Genomic DNA, 10,760 nt, shown 5'->3' on the forward strand with positions numbered 1-10,760 from the left:
TCGTTACCCAATGGGTAATTATGAACATTATTTACCATTTGAATCAATATTTAATCCCGTTAAACCAACTCAGATAGTTGTGCAGAAATATCAGGTGTGGGACACAGGTTCAAACTCGTGACATCCCACTCGTTCAGCTTTAAAAAGTGAATTCCAAAAAATATATATATTTATTTAGTTAAGGCTTAAATGTGATATTGATAACTGTTATAAGAGTTATTCCAAGCTTGGTCTGTTACTGTTTATTGTAATCATAGAAGTTTAGAACTATATTAAATTTTCATATCAAGGATTTGCCATGATTTTCATTCGATGCACAATGAAAAATTGTATGTCATCAGCTCATCCAATCAAATTTATGACATTGATAAACTAGCAATATCATTATATTTCTCTACTAGATTACTACTATACTGATATTGATGCAATGTACAAAAGTTGTAGAGATCACTGTAAAGGCTAATACTGGTCAGAGTTGCAATGTATGGACAAATTTTACATCCAGATTCTAATCGGAATAGTTTGATCCCATAAAAAACCTATCCCCAGTCTAACTAAACTATTTGATTAACAACTAGTATGTGCCACAGCAAGTAACAATTCTATTCTACTAATCTGTATCAGAATCCTCCAACCGTTTTGTAGAGGGAACTATAAATACAAACTCCACAAGATTCTCTTTTCTGCTTGTTAAACCTGAAGATCCAGAACAGCTTCTCCTGCAGTGAGAAAAGACAAATCCATCAACCCTAAAACTTGTTAATGTCAACTGATATAAAACTTATTCAATACTGTTTTACGTACAAATCAATAAGAGGCTACAGATACAATTAAAATTTTCTTGCATTAACTTACCATGCATTCTCTTGACAAATCGTTCAAACTCTATGAAGTTTTGCCGCTCAAGAAGAAGTGGACTGAGCCTCAGGTATGTAAAGGATGAAAAGTGCCTTCCATCTGGATCATTCACGGGCTTGGTATTATCCAAAACATTGTTATAGCCAACTCTGTTTAGGCAAGGAAGTGCATTCTCACTGACGACGGGTAGTCCAACATCCCACCCGGCATTCAACAGCTGCAATATATAACCAAAATGTGTATGTATTTTAGATCACACAGCTTTTTATTCTAAAACTGTATTTGGCACATCCCAAATTTGTCTTATGATAGAACAGCTACTTCTTAATGTAATTGCTTATATGAGAAATCAATTAGATACAAAATTAACTTAATCAAGGATTAGATACTAACTTGCCATACTAATCGCTCAGGGTCAGCATATGGCTCTGGAAAGCTCTCATGTTGATTCACCGTGTGCAGGTCAACACAAGCAATGTTTAAGCTAACTCCATTTCTCTTTAACATTGCAACAATTGCCGCATAGCCATCTCGATTGCATGGATTATAATACCCAGCAGTTAATTCAGCGGCATGACTAGCAGTCTTGTACCACCAATAAATACCTGATAGCTGTATTGAAATTAAAATATATCAAACATACTGCAGAAGGCCACAATACACATACACCCGCAAAAACTAAATGAAGTTCCTACAAATGAAAAACTCCTAGTCAAATTGAGAAAGCAGTAATGTAGCATTGATTTTACACTTTGGTTCTATTTTTTTCAGGTTTTAACAGAAAATGTTTTAGGTTACAAGAACAAACAACAACCAAGCCTTGCTCCACTAGTTAGGGTTGGCTATATGGATCAAATGACATCATCATTCTCCAACAAATTGAAAAACAACCAAGCCTTATTCCACTAGGTAGGGTCGGCTATATGGATCAAATGACATCATCATTCTCCAATAAATTGAAAAGTTATCTTCACGTTACAATTGTTTTATTATCTTACCTTTGCAGAAATGCAGGACCCCTCAAAAGCTAATTTTGCCAAAGAGAGTACCCGGTTTCCATGATCAACTAAAGCCTGAGAATACCAGTTGAGAAAAAACCTGCCATAGAAGCCATCATAATCACCCCCATCGCAAAAGAAACCTGTTTCGTGTGGCTGAGAATTATAGGTACCCACGTTATCTGGCCCTCTAGCCCAAATAGTGTGGCCTCTTGCTTCTGCTGCTTTCCTAAGACTTTTCAACATATACTGATCATAGCACTGCACAGAAGTGAGAAAGATGATGAGCACACTGGTTAAAAAGGTATTGGAGCTTCTGAGGTGAAAGCATAGGCAAAATTAGCAACAATAAGTGGAGAATACAAGTAAAAGAGATGGATCCACAGTCTGTGACAATACATTGACAGCAAACAAAGAACATTTAGCTTACTCATATACAATGAAAAATTGAATCTGAAAATTGTCACATTTAGATAACAAATGCTTAAAGAAGGAAAAAAACCTTGTTTTTTTTATTAAAAAAAAAAGTACATTAAAGAAAACAATTACCTGGAATTCACCAATACCAGGATATCTCCAACCATGCTTTACTGGACATGATGGGTATCTTAGCTCTCCACATGGTCCTAGTCCAACTTCAACAAGCGAGATAAAACCATCCTCAAAATACTCGTCAAACTCTATCCGGAAACTTCTCATGAAATCAAAATAAACCTAAAAAAGAGTACAACACACAAATTGCATGCGTTAATTTTATTGGTAGAACATAAAACAGAAACCATGTGTCCTCTCACTTCCTTGAAAAACATCTCATAAGTAATTCAAATGGATTCATTCAGAGAAAAGAGTGATTTAAGGCTAGCACCATAATATGTATATAGGAAGGATTAAAGCCTTCTCCATCACAATGTTATCGATGGCGGATTGCATACTAAGGCGGAAAGCCAAAAAATCCATCATATGGCGCCCACATATCAGCCATAAAATGCAATGGTGCCGACATATCCGCCATAAAACACTGGTGGTTGTCAAAACATCAGCCACCTTAATATGCCATGGTGCCGCCATGGCCGATATTTGACAACACTGCTCCATTTCATTAAGCGTAAGCAAAACTCCATTTCATACCAATCCCATTCAGTAATAGTAGTATTAATAACAACACCAACAGCAATAGTTGTTAATAACAGAAGCAACAACAACTAAAACAAACAACGGTTGTCATAGTCAGATTATAACGTCGTTATTACCTCAACAGCATTCCGACCACTCAAAACACGTTCCTTATCTATTCCCCAAGAAAGACATTCAGGATTGCGTCTTCCCTCTCTATCAGTGAAAAAAATATCTGGATTGCTCCTACCAATTTCAGCAACCCAATGGGGCAATGGAATACAAACATCATCACCAACATTGCCTCCACATTCATGAAAAGACATGACAACCTAATGAAATGTAAACAAGACAACTCACTATCAAAGCCAGACTGAATCAGCAAGAGAGTGAACCACAATGATTAAAGTAGTTTAAAAACCCACCTGCAACTTAAGCTTAAGCTCACGCACCATTTGAAAGAGTCTCTTGTAACCATTCCAATTATATTCCTGTGGAGTATGTGCTTCCACTATTCCCCACCAGCAGTCTACCATAACACCATCAACATTTGCTGATTTCAACATCCTCAGCTGCTTTAGTAGACTATCCGGATCAACAAGTTCACATTTAATATTGATCACTCCCAACTGTCAATAATATAGATAAAATATGGTATATAATGTTAATTGACGTGTACAGATGATTTCCAATGATGATTTATTTATTTCACCTAACAGACTTATAAAAAATTCCACACAATATATTGAGAACATCATATTAAGCATGACTACTTACCAAGAAACAAAACTTAAAATAACTGGATATTAAGAGTATAATCATAGCTTACTGGTAGCATCACATAAACAGGAACATATGGGGACCCGGCAAAATCACGTTCTGGTAATCTAGCTGGAATGTCCAAAATCTGCAAAAGATAAAAAAATGTAAATCAATGCCAAGAGACTTACCTACAAAAGGCACTATATTGAAATAATATAGTACAAAATAAAGGAAGAATATGCCCTTTTGGATAATCATTCATCTTTCTTAACTGTAGGGACTGATTTTCAATGTGGAGATTAGCGCTTACTACAAAAAAAGAAAATAGGAAAAATAAAAAATAAAATCTAGAGTTCTGCAGAAGCACAGAACCTCTAGCCTAAAGTCATTCTACTTTTTCTTCTAAATTCATGTCTGCCATACACTATCTATCCTTCCCCTCATATTCTCCTTCCCCCCAAAATGAGTTCACTCCCCGCTAATCTTCTCCAGCTCACAATTCGTAAAGCTTAAACAAACAAAAAATCCTCATTAACTTCAATTAGATACCCCTGACAAACCTCGCCGTGTGTTTGTTTATACTTCCCAACCCTTTCCTAGCAGCACATGCCATAGTAGAAGGGGCCTAATACATCCAATGGAACAAGTTGAAAAATATTAAAGAGGTCAAGAGGGTCACAATGACAACCCAGATAAAATTCATAAAGCAATAAAGATGTTATATTTTCAATACGTAACTTTTTGTATTAAATGCCAATTTAACATGTTCTGCATCTAAAATTCATGAGTGCAAATTTGATATTAATATGTAAAGAAATAATAATAACAATAATGTAATAGTAATGTAGCCACCAAATCACTCCATCAACATATTACCACAGCAAAAGGAAGAAACTTATTTCTAAAACAAATCAACAAGAGGCCAAACGGCTTCATTAAATACCTGCTTCTCATTAATGGTATCTATTGAACCACCAATCACAGGTGGATTGTCTCTTTGCATTTTTCCGTCCCTTAACATAGATGTTTGAGACCGGGAACTTGAGGATAGATCATAAGGGGATGGAGATGGAGCTGGAATGTAAACATCTTTCATTGGACATGCATTGTACTCTAAAGGAGTCCTATTGCCAGTAGCAGCGCCTCTGAGGGAAACAGACGGAGGGTGTTGGGAAGGCACGTGGGATGATGATGAAGTAACACCTGCAGAACTGCCGCCAGCTGGTACCTGACCCTGCAATGTTGAGAAGAAAAGGTTCCAATATGAGTGTTTTTCTGAGATTTGTCAGAACTGAAATTCGCAGATAAATAGCAGCAATAAGATTTGCAGAGACACAATGGTAACAAGCCATTGAAAGTTAAAAATATCAAATAGGTTTTACTTGACTAAGCTGAGAACTCAACTATATAACAAGTGCCAATAGTTAATGTCAACACTACACGTAAAACTAAATAGAGCTCTCTCCAAAACAAATGTTTATAAGGGTTTTTTGATGACAGAACAGGGAAAAATGATCCGGTCATAATACCTGTTTTCATGGAGAAACTGCACATGATGCCAGATGCAAAACGAAAGTAACAAAATCCAATTACCATTAGAATTAGAATCGGAAAAGCATAGCTTTAAAATTGACAGGTAATACCTGAGATTTTGAGGGAAAAGTAGTGCCATCTGGAAGAACCACCCATCCAGCTTCCCTAGCTAGAGCAGCAATAACATCATTTATGTCAGCCCTAACCCTAAGATTATAGTTACCATGCCTTCGAAGCCCTGCCAAGATCCGAGCAGTGATAGCCCTCCGGCGCCTTTCTCTTAGCTTAGTCCTCTCTTTCTCTTCTACCGGTCTAGATCTTCGATTACCTCCACCTGGAGTGCCTACTTGCTCTTGAAACTCGTATTGCTGCTGAAACCTGTTGTCACCAGCTCCAGTTCCCATCCCACTCCCACCATCAAACTCTGCCACTTGTAAAGCATTTCCATGCTCACCTCCATTTTCCTCGTAATCTTCGTCCTCGTCATCCTCGTCTTTCACACCCATTCCCATTTCTCCATCATCCTCACTCATTCCAACCAGCCTTTGCATATCAGTTGCCATAATCCCAAATCTGAACCCTCAATAACTTAATTTAATTTAATGTATAAATATCCTACCAATTCTGTTGATTCTCAAAACCATCAAAATTTATCAATGCCCTCCTTTTAAAACCTAAAAATTCATGTCCAAAGGAATTCCACAGGCTTCACAATAACACCACCAAGTAAAAATGTACTCTTTCCTTAAATTATATTAACCCTTTGTAGGAATTTTGCTGTAAATAATAAGGAAAATGCCAAAATAGGACACTTTGGTAATTAAAATCACTACTTAATTCACTAAAAATGATTTTTTTATCTCTTTCCCTAAATCATTATAAGCTTCGATACCAATAATTTACAAGAAAACAAAATGTAGAACCATTTTGTGATAAAAAAAGCACGAAGTTACGTAGATTTACCAAAAATCACTACGAGGTTACCATCGAGATCGAGATCATGATAAAATTAATGAATTCTCCGTCGATCGGTCTTCTCCCTGCTGGATCGTTAAGAACTCCGTCGATACCGAAATTCCCGGTGACCGTCGCGGGATTCCAGCACGGATCGGCGGAGGACGAAGAGCCGGAGAGTGGAAGGCGGCTCCGGGGAGATCCCGGCGGCGAGAAATGGGCGAAGTCTGGCCGGCGGGGATATGGTGGCGAACGTGCGAGTGAAGCATGCGAGATGCGTCTCACGAGGTAGGGTTCTCGCTCGTGTCGTGTGTGTGGAGACAAGCGTGTTTGAGAATTTGGCACGAACGAGGCGTGCGAGCTACTAACATTCAAGGACCTTGCATGCACGTGCAATGAATTTCTTTTCCTGATTATTTGTTTTGATCCTATTTATTCTAGTTTACTTTTTTTTCTTATATGATGATTTTTTTCAACCAACTAACTATTGCATTAAAGCGTTAATTTGTTTTAAAAACTATAATTTTTTAGCCTAAGGGCATGACATTGTAGTAATAGTTATCATAGTTTGATATGAAGGCGGTTTTGGGGAACCAATATAATCCATTTGAATTTGACTCTATCCCTAGTAATCATCCATAAAGCTCAACATGTGGTAGTCTGAGAATTTGTCGATAAGGAGATTAATGTCGGGTAGTGGGTACGAGACCTTGTGACAAGCAGCGTTCATATAGTGAAGTTCACACACATGTGTCATATGTTGTTTGCTTTCCTTACTAATACCATGTTGTCTAGCTTGGTAGGATATTTTGTTTCCGTAATAAACCCGACGTCGGATAACTAGTGTGTTTCTTCTTCAATGGTGGCCCTCTTCTCCTCGCCAATTTTTTGTTTCCGTTGCGCCACTAGTTTGGCAAGGTGATGGCTTATCGCCTTAGTATATATCTCGGGCATATAAGAGGGGGCTCAGGCGAACAAGTCGAGAATGAGTTGGCCGACTAGCTCATGTTCTTCTTTCTTAGTAAGCGAAGTACCTATCTTTGTCACCTGATAGGCTGAGGGGCCTATTATGACATCTTTCAAGTCCTAAGTAGGCATAAGTCTCTCATTGTTTGTGCCAAACCCGAGATCCCAACAATCAATATCTTCATTTTGAACATGAAGGAGGGAGCGCCCATAAGTGCGAGCTCTTCCCTCTCTATCACCAGGCTATTCTGATAGAATTCTTTAGCAATCTACTAGTCTCCCTGAATCGTATCAAATGGCCCACCGGGTAGCAAGTACTTTAGGACCAGGTATCAGGTGGAAATAACTTCCCTAACGCATTAATGATAGAACATCTACTATAAGGTAGTTGACTTTAATCGCAGTGGCTTCTCCTCCCTCGCCACTTGTTGCCTCTAGGGTCGCGTTGCCCCTTACTTGTACGTGTTCACATAACTATCCTATTAACGAGCCCTTGAACACTTTTACATCGTTAAAATTGAGGTGAAGTTTCTAAAAAGAATTCTATAATAGGACGTCAGTAGAACTTCAAAGATCTACCAAAATTCGCTTAATATCACAATTTCCATGTTGCACAATGATGACCATAGGTTCATTATCATGAGGGTTGACTATGATGGTATCCCTGTCGGGAGAGGTGATGTTAACCCTTGTTTCCCCTCATTCACCCTTGGGGAAACTAGGAGATATCACATTCGCAACAAGCACCCGCCTTGCGTATTTCCTTAAGGAGGAGATGAAACTTCCTCCACCAACGAAACATCTAGCTATGGTGTTTGTAGTGAAGTGTATAGCTTTATCAGACATCTTTATAGGGAATATGGAAATTATGATAATGAAAGAGGTGTGACCCAGGTTAGTTTTATTAAGGCCCCATTGTGGGCGTCATTGTACTGGTCAAAAAGTAGATATGTGTGTGGTATCCCTACAAGGGTATCGGATACTTAGAGGCCTTAGTAAGTTTATAACAGTTTTGGATGGTTAGGGTTTTCCTGCGACTACAAAAGGCCTTATATGGTAGTGTTACAATATTTATGGTGGTTTAAAGGACTTGTTCACGTGGGATGAAAGGCTCTGTATACAAGTGTGGTTCTTAGGTATGATTGTGTAAATTATGATATATCGTTTCTCCCATTGAGGCAAAAGTATCTATATAGGAATTTGGGCCTAGGGTTTCCTTGGGAAGGATTATCGCCCATTCAGTCAATAGTAAACCGTTAAATTCCTATTTCCTATGGAGACGTTGATCAAGTGTTGACCGGGACATCTCTTTGACTAAGAAATGTTTATTCCCTTGTTGCCCAATATTGGGTGAGTGGATGGTACTTAGGGGTAGAGGTGTCAATTTAGGGGGCCAATAAATCTGAGCCCTAGCCCACTTAATGAGGGGGCTTAAAAATATCTAAGAATAATGAGCCCCTAAACATATAGGCCCCAAAAATATAAGGCCCCAAAAATTTAGAAGGGGGCCTTGGGCCCCAAATCAAAAATTAATAATTTCAAAAAAAGAAATTCAAAAATTATTATTTAAAAAAAATGTATAATAGACAATATATGACTTATTTTATAATTTTATACTACATCTTTAATTATATCATCGATTCCCATGCATTTTTCAAAAAGAGCTTATTCAAAAAGAGATTTTAATTTGTGGTGTTTTTATTTCTACCTACTTATTTTTTGTCTGATTACATAGTTTCTCCATTGGGAAAGATCCATTATGCTTGCAGACTATTTGAATCGAATCAGATAAAAAGCTTTTAATTATATATCATGTGGTTATTTTATGTTGTTTTTCTTAAAAGATATTTTTATTAAATTATAAATTGTCTTACATTTTATGTTGTTTTTCTTAAAAGATATTTGAATCGAATCAGATGAAGATATTTTTATCAAAACACCACAAATCAAAAAGAGCTTATTCCCATGCATTTTCCACAAATGTAAAATAGCTTATTCAAAAAGAGCTTTCTAGGAACACTTAAATGTCCCAACGACTTCCCATGCATTTTCCAAACAAAAAATGTATTAATGAAATTAATATGAAAAGCATGAATATGAGCATATAAAAAATTCCAAATTTTTATTATTACTTGAGACAATATATGTGTGTATGTGACAAGTTGAGTTATTTAAGATTAAACAACATTTACTATATATAATAGTTACATCTAAAAGAAAATAACAATGCCTTATTGATGCATCACTTGGTATTTTGAATTTGTCTCACTAAAACCGAAGGAAATAGTAAAAAATTACTGCATAAGTGGAATTTTTGAAATAGAATAAGGCCCTTTCAATAGGGCCAAAAAATAACACATTAATTAAGGGGCCTTAAATTATATGGCCTGAAAATTTTCTCATTAAGAGAGGGCTTAGTAAAGTGGGGCTTTAGTGGGGCCAAAAAATTGGGGTTTTGAAAAATTGGGCTTATTTGCCAGCTCTACTTAGGGGCGAGGTGATACCTCTTAGAGGGCGACCTAAGGTTGTCGTCTCCCTTGGAGCGGCAAGGTTCTTGCCCTTGTTAACGTCTTTACAAATATATTATTATAAATATATAAATTTATTATAAATATAAAAATTTATTATATCGATTTCTCATAAGCATTAAACATAAAGTATGAACTATATACAAGAAAAAAGAGAAAATGTTATTTTTATTATTATTGTTTCTGGCAAGATTTGAACTTTTTCTCTTACATATCTCTCAATACGATCGAGAATTGAAAGTTACGTAGTTATATGGGTAGAAAAATCTTGTGTGTTGGTTGATTTTAAAGAGAAAAAGTTTGATCACATTAAAGCAAAAAACTAGTGTTTGATTGGTTGTGATTGTTTTTTAGGAGGAAGACAAATGTTATAACAAACAAGTGGTACGACTTGTGTTCAAACACTTGAGGATAAAATGGATGTATATCCAAGTAATCCTTTATTAATCTAATTTTGTTAATAAAAGAAAGTATTTAACACAAATCGAGTTGTAATCTCTTAAATAAGGACTAACATTAAATAAGAAAGTTGTATGACTTGTGTTTGAACACTTGGGGAGAAAGAGATGTACATTCAAATAATTCTATTTTAATCGGATAAAAGAATGAACTTAAAACGATCAAATTATTAATTTTTTTAAAAGGAGGACTTGTGTCTGAACACTTGAGGATAAAAGGGATATATGTCCAATTAATTTTTTTAATTCAATTTTGGTTTATGAAAATATGAAATTCAAAACGATCAATATTTGAGACAATAGAGAAAATATCTTGAGTTTCGTAACTTCGACTGAGGTGGCACCAATGACAAATGAAAGATAACAAAAAGAGCTATTTATATTCAATAATTAAAAACTGAAACAGTAAAGACATGTAAGTGATTACCACGGACATCACACATACAACATGCATACAACAATTGCACACATGCATCATGATGTATGTCTGATAACTTGATCATATTTTGAGTTTCGTAACTCTGATAGAGGTGGAACCAGAGAAAATTGAAACCTAACAAAAATATCTAGCTAGTCTCAAGATAAAAAAG

General features: G+C 36.2%; 1 protein-coding gene across 1 annotated transcript; it reads right to left on the reverse strand.

Annotated features, from left to right (window-relative positions):
- Window positions 1-419: 419 nt before the first annotated feature.
- LOC131609615 (beta-amylase 7-like) lies at window positions 420-6,580 on the reverse strand. Its single transcript, XM_058881374.1, has 11 exons — window positions 6,228-6,580; window positions 5,375-6,041; window positions 4,675-4,965; window positions 3,799-3,876; window positions 3,395-3,598; window positions 3,107-3,301; window positions 2,406-2,570; window positions 1,857-2,117; window positions 1,252-1,470; window positions 856-1,075; window positions 420-719 (listed from the first exon to the last, which is right to left on the reverse strand). The coding sequence occupies exons 2-11, from the start codon at window positions 5,825-5,827 to the stop codon at window positions 691-693; spliced, it is 2,115 nt and encodes a 704-aa protein (XP_058737357.1). The 5' UTR covers window positions 5,828-6,041; window positions 6,228-6,580; the 3' UTR covers window positions 420-690.
- Window positions 6,581-10,760: the final 4,180 nt, after the last annotated feature.

The sequence above is a fragment of the Vicia villosa genome, linkage group LG6 (genome assembly GCF_029867415.1).
Source record: "Vicia villosa cultivar HV-30 ecotype Madison, WI linkage group LG6, Vvil1.0, whole genome shotgun sequence".
In the NCBI taxonomy this organism is placed as follows: Eukaryota; Viridiplantae; Streptophyta; class Magnoliopsida; order Fabales; family Fabaceae; genus Vicia; species Vicia villosa.